We start from the raw sequence: 12,918 nt of genomic DNA, 5'->3' as shown, positions 1-12,918 counted from the left end.
TGGATCATACCTGGCGGGTACGAATACACCCAATAAAGTCAAAAGATAGGATACCTCGGAGTGCCATGAATTGGATGCTCTTGGAGGATCTATCAGTGCCTCTATCAACCCTCCCATCAATTTTTTTTTAGATTTATAGCTTGGTTGGCCAACAAATGGTAATGAAAGCTGCCACAAATCTGCCAGTGATTCAACGTTTATCCACTGCCAATGTCATTTCCACAGACCACCCTTGGAGCACGGCATCTTTGATAAAGACTCACAAAACTTATCCCATTTGAAAGGAGGCAGTGTGGAAAATGTGCACAAAAGATAAGATGTGCTCTCTTCCCTCTTGAAGGGAGGTCCAATCTTCTTTTCAAGAAAAGTTTGATGGCGGCTTTCCTTAAAAAATGAGTCCACCAAGATACCTCCTACTCTCTTTCAGCAAAAAAAAAAAAAAAACGATACCTCCTACTCTCTGGTGTTGGCAATACCTTCCTTATCCGTTCACTAGGCTGATGCGAGGGAATCCTTTTCTGATCGAAATCAGTACTCATCAGTAAGAGACCACTAATATGCCTTTGGTCTTTGAAAGTTCTAACTCGGATTTAGATGCTTTATATGGAAAATTAAGGTGGGGAGATTATCGCCGATGTGTAAAGAAGTTTGGAAGGATTATTAACCATCAGAACCAGTGATGCTCAACTTAAAAGAAAATTAATGTGCTTGCTGTTAGGTTTTGTCTATAATATGACCTCATGACGATGATTTTATGCATAACACTACTGCATATTCGATATGTCTTCATGAATGAGAAAGTTAACATCTTACGAGCATCAACATTCTCTATTCCGATTATCAAACACTTGGTTTAGAGCCATTTAGCTTCTTTTTCTCACATCTGTTCCTCTCCTCCCTTAAGAATGTAACTCATCTATGTTCTTTATTTTTATTGTAAATATGATTAATCTTTAATAAAAGCAGGGTGGCTCCTTTTGTCTCCCTTTACATAAAAAAAAAAATACTATAGTTAATTTGAACTCCACCCATGTCCCTTCATCTCTTTGGAAAATAAGCAGCTGCAGAACACATGCATTGAGGTATTCCTTTTGCTGTGTCGACCTTGCAAGAACTTTCAGAATTAGATTCGCTGCATATCTTGTAGAGCTAGAATTAGTGGCAATTCTAGTGGCTTTTCAGATCCAAATGCAATTCACGTTCAAGAAACTAGTCCTTAGGTCGTACCCCATCTCGATCACGTTATAAAGGCATCTTGATCATGTTTGTATTATGTTGTAAGAGCTGCATGCACAACTACCCCCCTTGCAAAACAAAGATGACATCTCTATTCATGCGGACACACTTAAGCTCATGTTATGAGAACAAAATGCTTTAAAAGTTAGATGTCAGTTTAGGCATATCGATGGTTAAATCTCCATCCTGAGACCAAATGCCAACTAATCTAATCTACAAAAAGAAGTGAGATCCATTCGAAGGAAAGAACTGCTTTCAGATGGACCAAAACAAGGGACCTGATTACCAAAATCCTATTAGCTTTTTGAGAGATATCTTAGGCCTTTAAGAGTCAATCAAAATCCTATTAGGTAATTAAACATCATAGCACTTAGGGTGCATAACGATATAATATGTTAATGTGTACCAATGCAACTAGTGCAGTTTCTTAGCTCAATGCCAATCATATGCTGGTGGACCTTCATCAACCTAGAGGAGTATAATATCCCAATGCACATTGGAAAGTAATATTTAAGCCATCGAAATGCATAACGTTTGGACTCTTCTGTAAAATTTGTTTTAAATGTTGAAAAAATGCTACATAAATGATACCATGGATTGCATCAATGCCCTCCTTCCACATGACATGCCAATGGTATAGAGCTTCACTCAAAAAATGTCTACCTCAAAACTAGTGCCCTTAATTTGATAGATAAGTGGAGTCTTTCTCACTTAATTTGATAGAGTTATATTTTTATGGACCTTATAAATTTTACTTTTCAAAGATCGGCTAAACACGTATGCACGAGTATACGTATACAGACCTTAGTTCGCAACAGTGCTCGAGTGGATCAGAGGCAAAGAGGTTCCCTCTCCAATTATCTTTATCGTAAATGGAAAACTAAGCAAGCAAGCTTGAGAGTCATCTCCATTTCCCACCTCCCAACGTTTGTTGCTTTAGATGAGTTGCTTGTTTAGTTGTTACTTTCACAAAAAGAAGTGCTCATGCTTCCTTAGTAATTGTTACTTCAGCTACCAAATTCTCCATGACATTATAACCACTGCCATTTTCCGAACATGTAGGCCCCCACCCCACAGTAAGAGGCCCGTGGGTTAACAAACGCAAGGGATGCGTGGGAGGAGCCTATTGGGCATGGCAAAATAGCTCAAATAATATAAAACGACCAAAAGGGGTGCAAAGGAATCTGTCATCCTCTTTTTCAACTTCAAAAGCAGGTTGTGCCCCATTGTCTTCTACATCGGAATTTGGGATCCCACCCTCCCCTTAGAGAAGAAGCAGGAGGCTTTTTGGATGTCATAAAGGACTTTCACATATGTGAAGGAAAGTGAGGGAAGAAAAAGTTCCTGAACAAATCTCTGGTGAAGCCCACTCAATCAACACAAGTCATAGTTCCTCCCATATGTTGCATTTTAATATGGTATAAGGGACTGAGAGATTCATTTAGTAAAGAGGTGTGAGTGAGACCTGATTATTCTAATGCTTGGAGTTAGGTGTGTCTCAAGTCCCCATGCTACCTAGTAATGGCTTGTATGTGAGGGGGGGAGAGAGGAATATCTTTGAGCATGTACACCCTTTGGGAGAGGTTGCAAGTTGAAACCTAGATGATGTATTTCTTTAAGTAGTTGGACTTGAATAGTTTATCTATAATGTTTTTATTTAAAAATAAATAATATAAATTTTTATTGTCTTTTTTAGATGTAAGAAAATTAGCTATGTCTGGTGTGAAAATGCAAAATGCACTCTCCAAATAAACAAAGCACATTGTTAACCAAAATTAGCATATTCTGAAACAACTGTAGAACAAAAATTTAGCATGGATTCAACCTAACCGCATGCAAAAAGAATATTTATGCTGTTATTAAGAAACCATCTGTCTTTTAATCATGATGAATAGTTTGTATCATGGATTCAGATATCCATCATGCAATTTAGATTCAAAACATTAAAAAATATAGCAAAGATATTAAAATATATTTTTTGAGATAAGAATATAATTAAATACTAAAAATTATTGGTAAAACCTTTCTTGTATTTATTTATTATAGCCTAAAATATTTTACAGAAAAATTAGAGCACATATGTCAAGTGCCATGAAAGAGCTGTTTATGGGTAAGTTCTGAGTCGACCCGAAAATTAGTCAAGTTAATCAGCTCCGCTTGTTATAGCATTGTGCAAGTCATGCTGCAGCATTAGATATATTACAAATTTACTGATAACTCTTAGATCTATATTGCTGTAATTATCGTTTTCGATTAAATATATTACCGTCATCACCTTTGATGCTTGCCTTGTATTGCCTCCCAGTTTTAGGTGGTACAATCTTGGTTGCGGAGAGTAGGATTGTATCTAATGAAAGACAATTTGAAAGAAACTTTAATGAGTATAAATAGGTAGAAAGATACTCATGTAATTTTGAATGAGTCAGTTACATCCAATATAGAGCCCCTAATTAAATGATCAATTGATTTAGACAAACTGATTTATGGCGATGTAGACTTTGCATGATCCTTGGATACCAAGATTGAACTAATGTGCCATGTAAATCCCTTCACAAAGAATTGATGTGGCAGCAAGGAAACAATTAGGTCAGGTACAATAAATGCTGCCCCAGGACCTACCTCTCTTATGATGATGGTGAACCATAGCCTGACCCTAATCCGTTCACATGCTTTCAGTCTAATCAAAGACAATTACTTTCAGACCTAGCATGTAACTGTTAGACTAGCTTAGCTCTCACTTTGAGCTATTAAAAGATTGACCAAGAAAGGTCCATAGTACCTACTAACCTTAAACATAGCCAGGATGTAAGCTATGTAAAATAGTTGGATTAGTCTAATTGGACCTAGTTAGTTTGGATCCGTTTTAGTTAAAAGAGCATTTAGTTCGCGATCGTAATCAAAATTGGAATAGATTAGAATAGAAATCGATTTGGCCATATCTTACGTATGATTCGTAACCAGAATCGAAATCTGAAATATGAATGCTGGAGATGAGTAAAATTTGAGTTTTGAAGGATTAAATCATTTTCATTCCTCTAGAAAATTGAAATGGGAGTGAAACTTTTCTCAACCAACCAATCGGCTCGAGAGATCAATTTTTTCCAACCAAATATGTCTCAAGTCTCAATCATAGTTCAAATTTTACGGTTGACTTAATCCAGACTCGAGCTTTCCTAACTTAAAAGCTAACACTTTTGGAGCTTTCATAGCTCGTTTACGGATATATTCAAATTAAGCTCAAAAGAATAGCTTTTGACCGTTATTGTATAAGGAAAGTAAAGTAATAGAAAGAGGGTGGGGTCATGATTGGGGGATACGAATTAACAACCTCGATCATAGCAATCTATTACCAGAATTTCTCGCATCCACATCGATTTCAAACCGTTCGAATCATCAAGATGGACGGTCCAAATCCATGAGTTTACACCGTAACTCTCTCCCTGATGGAGGACCAATCGGTCCTTTCATGCCGAAATCAACGGTTACTGCGTCCCGATCACTGATGTCCTCCTGGGGTTCGGTGGTCCCAAAAAAAGCAACGCAGGGCGGTCGGTGGATCCGAGGGTCCACCCAACAACAGCCGTCCGATCAATGGACCGCCGGTGGGGCTCCACACCGATGCTTCCAGTGTGGTAACTCACTCGCCGGCCCCCCAAAATCTCCCGAGATATCCCTCAGATCTTCGAAATCTCCGCCCAACCCAACCCCCGCCCTTTAATTCCTCCGGAGATTATTCATGAACAATGGGGAAAAAAGTACCGTAAGATTTTTTTTTAAAAAAAAAATCTAGACTTTCTAACTACTTACGTCAGAAACCTAATCTTGCATGGTTTGAAATAATAATTACATTATAATGGTGATCACACTAGAAAAATAAAGGACCTCTGCAATGCACAATTAGAATATGGCCAATACTTAATGATTTATTTTGTTGTAATGGAAACATTGATTTATGTCTATATAGAGATATTAGTAATGGAAACATTGTAAAATTTTTTTTATAAAATTAGTAAAAATTTATCTACTTAGAAAAACACCTTCAGGACACATGAAACACCCGAGATTCAGATCGTTTTTTTTTTCTCCTGATCCTTCGATAAAAAATTTATTTTCTTCAAAAAAAGATAAGGTAGAACCAATAAAAAAAAATTGATTCGTCTCTGGAGTTGAATATCTTATTCAAAAAAAAATTTTGATCCAATCTGTAGGAATCAATAGAAGAAGGCCTTATAGAGAACATGGTCAGAAATCTATAATAGAGTCTGCCCACGACGGCTGAATTTATTATCTTTAGCTTGTTTTTTTCTGAATTGATTAACCGTTTATATCCTAACTTTAGTTTAACTTTTTAATCTAAAATTTTATAAATCATGAAAATTTTATGATTATTATTCATTACTATCAATCCGATGCGAAACAACAGCTGTGTTAAGATTAAGATATAACTGAGCTCATTAAAAGTTTAAGATAATGGAGGGCTGGCACTTGGTAACGCCCGGGTGATGCCGCTGCATCAAGGCTGTAATAAGTCAAGTAAGATAATAAAAAACTATGTTAAAAAAAAGTTAATACAGCCCAACATAGATTAAACAATCTAGTAAACTGTAAAAAAGTGTGGTTCTTTTTTTTTTTTTTTCTCTCTCTCTCTCTCTACCATTTCTTCTCAATTGTATATAGTTTAGGGTGGTGCTAATCATTCAATGCCTCTTTCTCTCTCTCATTCATGGAGTACTGAGGTATAAATGCTGCACACCCTCGCTCTCTCTCACACACACAGCTCTCTCTCTTTTCCATCTATTGATGTACCACTCTCTTCTCCAGCAAAAAAAGATGACCTCTCTCTTCATTTAGACTTAGACCTGTAAAGAGGCCTCTGAGCAGAAGAAGACAGTAAAAAAAAGCAAAGCCCAAGCAGGAGAAAGGTCCCATTTTTTTTTCCAATTGTTTCAATGGGAAAAGGCTTCAGTGGAGAGAAGAGGAGGTAAAAGAGGGAGGAATCTCAAGTTGCCATCTTTGCTTTTCTCTTTTTTCCACTGTGTGGTTTGGGTTGTGGTCTTGTGTTGGCTTCAGAGCTTTGAGTGTGGAGAAGGGAAGGCAGTAGAGGGAGGCTTTGGCTTTGAATGGGTCGGACTGGGCTGCCCTGCTCTTCTCTGAAACCAAGGCACTTTTGCTGCTTCCCAGTTTGCCGATAGCAGAAGGATTCTCTGATTGCCTTGTCTTTTCAACCCCTCCTTGCAACTGGGTTTCTTGTCCTTTGAAGCCTTCTCTGTCTGATTCCTGGCCTTTCATATTGTTTGCCCCCCACCCTGTGCTATTAATTTTTTCCATTCATAAGCCAATCCCTCCTTTGACCGGTGATCTTCGAAGGTATTTATCAATGTTTACGCCATTAATCCTGTTGATCACTATGCGATCTTGAATTAGTATTGTTGGTTTAATAAAAGCTTCCTTTTTTGCTTACTTTTGCTCCCTGTGATGAATAAAGCTGTTGGTGTCTGGAATCGATGGCTTCGGATATGAGCTGGGGGCTATGTGACTTTTGAGGATTCTCTTCTGAGATTGGTGGCTCGGTGAACTGGCTTTTGAAAGAGGTTCTATGCTCTTGACCTCTTTATCCATGTGTGCTGTTCCATGAGGTATAATGGAATTATTCTTTGCACATTAGCTGACCCTTGTTATTCCTTTATTTCTTTTCCCTTATTTCCGCAGTTGTTCATCTCCGAAGTCTGTGGCCCCCGGCCATTTGACAAGTTACTTGCTCCCATTGACTGCTTGTCTTTCTTTGTGGCTCCATTTGGATGGCCTTGTTCGATGCCACTGATGTCAATCTTTGTCACTGATATGGCTGTCTGTTGTTGGATTGCTGTCACTGACAGCAAATGTGAAAAAAGAGATCAAGTTTGATTTTTTCCTTCTTCTACATCAAAAGAAGAGATCCAATTCTGATAGCTGCCTCTAAGATTTTCTTGTCAAGGAAAGAGAGAGATGGAAATGGATGCAAATGATAGGTTTGGGATGGAGAAGAGGAGTGGGGATCATTTGAACCACCAGACTTCTGGTATCTCTGTTAACTGGCAATTCGGAACACCGTCGATGGGTGCTGTTCCAGCCAACCCTCCCATTGCCATGTGTCGACAGGGAGCTTCGAAGACTTCCTCCTCCTCGTGCCCTTCAGTTACTGTGGTGGACTCCTTTCCTCCTGGCCTCTGGAGCCACCCTGCCAATCCACAGAACTCGGGTTTTAGTGATGTTCAGACCACCATGAGTGCTTCCAGCAGCATACCGATTGGAAAACCAGTTGCAGTCTCTTCTAGAGAAATGTTCCTGCCAGCCGTCCCGGGAATTCTACTCCCAAGCCTCTCTCTTTTTCCTGCTGATTCTGATTTCATCGAGAGGGCTGCGAGGTTTTCGTGCTTCAATGGTGGTAATTTTAGTGACATAACGGACGCTTTCGGCCCATCTGAATCTTTAACTCCACGCTCTAATGCTCCAGGAGGTGTTGCGGGAGCTCAGGTCCAGAAGAGTGAATTGCACTTAACTGAAGTTCCCAGGACAATCGATGGTGGATCCATTAGTGGAAGTCCATCGAACAACCAGAGAGTCAAGGGGGGCTCCCTGGTTGGGGGCTTGGGCAACGAGTCCTGGGAGGCCAACTTTTCTGAAGATGATCGAGAAAAGTCTCCTGAATTGGCCAACAAAGCTGCGAACTCTTCTTCCAGTGATCTTGGTGCAAAGAAGAGAAAAAGAACCAATCAGGTAGATTATAGCACTTTCTTCTTGAGATAAAGTTTTATTGTGGCTGGCTATCTTTCTTTCCCTTCTATTCTGCTTTTAACTATAGCCAAGATTTCTGAGTGGATCTTTGGATGGTAGGATATGGAATTGGACCAACTACAAAGAGGCCCACAATTATCAATAGAAAACACAAAGGATAGCACTGAAACTAAGCAAAAAGTTGAGAAGACCAGCTCAAAGCCTACTGGGAAGCAGGTCAAAGATCACACAGAAGGTTCCAAGGAAGATTATATTCATGTGAGAGCACGGCGTGGCCAGGCAACTAATAGCCATAGTCTTGCAGAAAGAGTAAGGTTCCAATAATACAGTTGCAGAAGTTTTCTTGTGTCCTGTTTTCCATAGTAGAAGCTTATTTGGTTTGGGTGGGCCGGTATTTGTGGCAGGTAAGAAGGGAAAAAATAAGTGAAAGGATGAAGTATCTTCAAGAGCTTGTGCCTGGTTGCAGTAAAGTATGTTCAAAAGAATAGTTTTGATGGTATTCCTACTCAAAATTCAATTTTACATTCTTACCATGGCATGTTGAACTGTAGGTCACAGGAAAAGCAGTCATGCTGGATGAGATCATAAACTATGTTCAATCATTACAACGGCAGGTTGAGGTAAGTTTTTGGACATGGAAGACTATTTTTCTTCGACCGAAATGAACATGAAGCCTTGCATCCATATCTTGCCAAATATCTTATATTACTAATCATTTCGAATGTGCTCACTGGTTAGCAGTTGTAACTAATCATGTATCTTTTCTTCCCCTAGTTTCTGTCGATGAAACTTGCGAATGTGAATCCACGACTGGACTTCAACATGGAAGGGCTTCTTTCAAAAGATGTATGCAGCATATCTCCTTTGTTAATAATGTTTGATCAGCAATCATTTGAAAGGATGTCTGTAGCATTGAAGTTTGAAGAGTCCTGGGATACAAATGGTTTATTTATTAACAATCCGGTTTCTTTAATGCTTGTTGTATCAAAATATATAGTGGTATAATTGGTTGATGCAGTCTGTTGCTTTGCATAACAGTTTTTTCAGTCCTGCGGTAGTTCTTCGTCTATGATTGGTTTCTCGCCGGACACGATTCCTCCTCAGTTGCATCCATCTCAACACAGTTTGGTTCAATTTGGGATATCTGGCATGGGAAACCCTTCAGATGCAACTAGGAGAGCAATGAATGCTCAATTGACTGCCATGAATGGATTCAAAGAGCCTACGCCTCAGGTTTTCCTTCTCGAAAAGACTTATTAATCTACCTTATACATGAAGAAATGATTTGATGTCATATTCATGCATCTTGAAAGTAATGATTTTGATTTTGCTTGGATCAGAAAATTTCATATATACAAGCATACAGAATGAAATCATTTTCCAAAATCCAAACATGTGGGAAAAGGTTGAAGTCTGGAAAACAAAAAGATTTTTTTTTAAAGAACACTGATAATTTACATTAGAAAGAGAAGCTTCAGAATATAAACATTTTTATCCTCTGTTTTCATTTCATTCGCCAAAGAACCAATTAGTTGAACTGAAACTATCATTAGCCTGAGATGTTTACAATTAGTATATAATTGCCTGGAGAATGAATTAACTTAGGTATTGAGTGGCCTTTCTTGCCCTTTGACTGAATCTTTCAAGTAGGGTTTTGAACTAGATATCCACCTCTGGCCACTAGCCAGCAAATTTTTATGTTGATTCAACTGGCACCAACTGCAGTATAATTTGTAAAGTAGATGTTAAGTATGTCAAAAAATTGCAACTCTAAATATACCTTTTATATGGAGGAAAAGAAACTTCCTACTTAAATTTCTCTTGATTGTCTGCAACACATGACTCGTACAAGGACAACCAATTTTCTCCTTCGATGCTTAAGTCCATACTTGCTTTAATTCTGACTTCAAGCTCCTTATCTTGAACAGCAATTGAAGGGATCATATTTCCATTGCAAGCACTTGCATATAGTGAAGTCAGAGAAGTATATTTTGTACTGTTATGTGCCTCTGCTTTAAATATGTTGGGAGTGTTCTACCAGTGCATTCTGTATGTTTAGCTGGAAAATTTGACTCATGTCCTGTTGGATAATCTATTTTTCTTAACGCAATTCAACAATTGTCTTCCTCATTAGGTTACATCTTTTACTTAGTTTCTTTTATCTTAAAGAAGTTTCAGGTAGCAATTCCTTTGCTACTCTTTTAAAACCCTATTCTCTTTTTTTCCCACCCTATCTAGCTTCAAACCATAATATTGATGAGTATAAAAAAGTTTTTTTCTGTTCAATTAATTCAGATAAAAACTTCTAGTTCGAGGAAGAGAAGATTGGAAAGGATAGACAACTTTCAATAATTTAGGTTAGTATATCATCCATTTTATCTGCTAGTCGTAAATATTTGTAAATATATAACTAAATTAAAGATGATTTTTTTTTCCCTGGCCAGAGATTTCCGTCTCATACTTCCTCTATCAAAAATACAACCGCCATTATTTGATATCCTTGTTGGGAATATGCCTCACAACCAAGTGTAGAAAAAAAGAGAGAGTTTAAATTAAAATTCTTTCTTGCCATTTTCATAGATATGATGAAAATTTCCAATTTACCGTATTCTCTGCTAGCCTCTAGATTTTCTTGAAGGAAAGCCTAACATCATCTTTAGATTAGGATAACGTAAAACTGGCATGATAATAGTATAGGAGCCAAGAAGATTTTTACCTCAATTTCAAACTTACAAAGCCAAATTATGCCTTTAGTTTTATCCTTTTAAAACTCTCTTTTATCACTAGCATGATAGCATTATCTAAAATGATAAATTATGCAAGGCCAGACCACCTGATTTTATTTTATATCTCTGCAGATGCCAAATGTATGGGATGACGAGCTTCACAATGTCATGCAATTGAGTTATACCACTAATCCCCCTCTTCACTCAAAAGAGTCGAACAGTAAACCTCGTGATGGCTTCCCCATGTAAGGCTACGACAATATCCGAGTTCCTTAGCTAACATGAAGTCTCCTTGTCTGGCTTCATGTGTTTGCTGCCAACACGTCATTCAGAATTCGAGCTTTGGTTATCACATTTGATGCTTTTCAAGCCTCATTCTCTTGCGACATGGTAAGAGGCCAAGGCGAATGTATATGCTCATCCGATAGTTCTAGTGGAAGATGGCTTATTCCACTTAAAGCATCTGATTTCAGAGCACTGTCTGAAGTTTCATCATTGTACAGCAAATGAAGGCCGCTCGCCCTGCAGTTGGTTATATTATGTACTAGTTTCATTTCTTTTATCGAAAATTTTAGAGTATTAGAGGACGCTTGTATGATGAGACTGGTATCAAAAGCTTAGCATAATGTAGCCAAAAAAAAATCGCAAATGAGTTTAGCGAAGTGCTCCTGTATATCAGGTTCTTTTTTACATTTGAATAATTTTCTTTTTTTGTTAATTTCCGGATGTCGGTAAATAAGTTTGTAAACTATGAGTCCAAATTTGGCTTTCCTTTGGCTGAAATCTGTGCAACTTCTACATATATTGTTCTGGTTTATATGTCCAATTTTTTCTAAACTAAAGAACAAGAATATTAAATATTCCATGCTCTTCTGACGCAGCTATTTTGCTAGCTCATTGACACGGTGATCTTCAGGCATTCAACTGGTCTGTTTGGTTCGCCGGCCAGCTTACTCATTAGATATCTTGCATTTGACTTCGAAGGTGTGAAGGGACAAGGATGAAAAGGCTGTGGAAAGATTGTGGGTCCAAAGATTTTGGAATGGCAAAAGTAATCTTTGTTGATAGATACCTGAATTTTTGAGGAACTCTGTACAGGGCAGCAACAGTCTGCCATCACCCACTTCTCTTTCCACCTTTCTTCCTTCCCCCAAGAACCAACTTTGGTTGGTGTAAGAGAGAAGCAATATGAAGTGCTTGGTTGGCATAGAGGAGAAGCAATTAGAAGCAACACTTCCCCCACAGTAGTGCACCATTAATTGCTCAGAGGTGCATCTTTATTCACCTGTATCCTTTTGTCTGAAGTCATTAGATTGCAGAGCTAATCCTTGCCGGTGAAAGGAAATCGATCATATGGCAGTGGGGTCAGGCTGGTGCTTAATTAGCGGTTCTTCGACCAATTGCTTCCAAAATGGAGGAATATCTCCCTGACGTCATGACAGGCTTTGGTGGACCAACTGTGATCCGACAAAGATCTAGTGGCTGGTTGGCCTAGGACCACTTTCGAACACCATTGGTCCCAGAGTTGGAAGGAAGGTGCTATACTTCAGCATTAAGTTCTAAGCCTGAAGCTTGCAGCATGTGCCGTTGCTTCAGCTTTTTTTAACTAACGAAGCTCTCAACAGTGCTCTCAAACTGAACAACCAATTTACACCTTCCCTATGGGCCACCTTTAACTGAGGAACCTAATGGAAGCTGCCATGCTGTGTCCAGTTTTAAGGCAAACCATAAAGAGGTGGTTAGCTTCTTTACCACAAGGAATGGATGACTGAGTTTTGGAGGAAGACAGGATCAATATGCGAAAGCTTAATTCTCAATCCTTCTCTAATGGTGTTATCTCCATGCTTTGTGAAGAACCAGAAACAGTAAGTTGTAGGTGATGGTAGGTCTGCCCAACCACAGGTATCCTGCTGAGCCAACATGGGTTTGGCTCCACAGCTGCATTATAGATGCTGCAGCAAGGACATGTCATGATCTATGTCCATCTGTCAAGGATTAATCATTTAGGCACTCATCATAGAGTTTCTTGTTGGATGTGGGCGACTGGTGTCCTGCTGAGGACAGCATCTAGAAATCCTGAGGAGTACTATGTATGATGTGAAATGAGGCACTAAATAATATGGCAGTGTACTAGAATTAACCTCCCACAACAATTAAGGATTCATCAAACTCATGTTATAAA

At 38.6% G+C, this 12,918-nt stretch overlaps 1 protein-coding gene across 4 annotated transcripts; it reads left to right on the top strand.

The window, feature by feature from the left end:
* Window positions 1–5,921: 5,921 nt before the first annotated feature.
* Window positions 5,922–11,519, top strand: LOC103702398 (transcription factor bHLH49). 4 transcript variants are annotated; one of them, XM_088707626.2, is made up of 10 exons: window positions 5,936–6,603; window positions 6,722–6,827; window positions 6,946–7,992; window positions 8,110–8,319; window positions 8,415–8,480; window positions 8,562–8,630; window positions 8,785–8,856; window positions 9,049–9,243; window positions 10,306–10,367; window positions 10,869–11,519. In XM_088707626.2, exons 3-9 carry the CDS (start codon window positions 7,222–7,224, stop codon window positions 10,360–10,362), a joined length of 1,440 nt encoding a protein of 479 aa, XP_088563752.2. In that variant the 5' UTR covers window positions 5,936–6,603; window positions 6,722–6,827; window positions 6,946–7,221; the 3' UTR covers window positions 10,363–10,367; window positions 10,869–11,519. The 4 variants fall into 4 exon arrangements, with proteins under 4 accessions (XP_008783047.4, XP_088563752.2, XP_089782374.1 ...); XM_089926248.1 differs by having other exon boundaries at window positions 5,939–6,603; window positions 8,110–8,324; window positions 8,420–8,480; window positions 10,869–11,004; XM_008784825.4 differs by lacking the exon at window positions 10,306–10,367 and having other exon boundaries at window positions 5,922–6,603.
* Window positions 11,520–12,918: the final 1,399 nt, after the last annotated feature.

The sequence above is a fragment of the Phoenix dactylifera genome, chromosome 11 (genome assembly GCF_051530095.1).
Source record: "Phoenix dactylifera cultivar Ajwa chromosome 11, Ajwa_hap1_PhDact_Kaust_v1.1, whole genome shotgun sequence".
NCBI classification, from domain to species: domain Eukaryota; kingdom Viridiplantae; phylum Streptophyta; class Magnoliopsida; order Arecales; family Arecaceae; genus Phoenix; species Phoenix dactylifera.
This window is presented reverse-complemented; position numbering and strand designations above follow the sequence as displayed.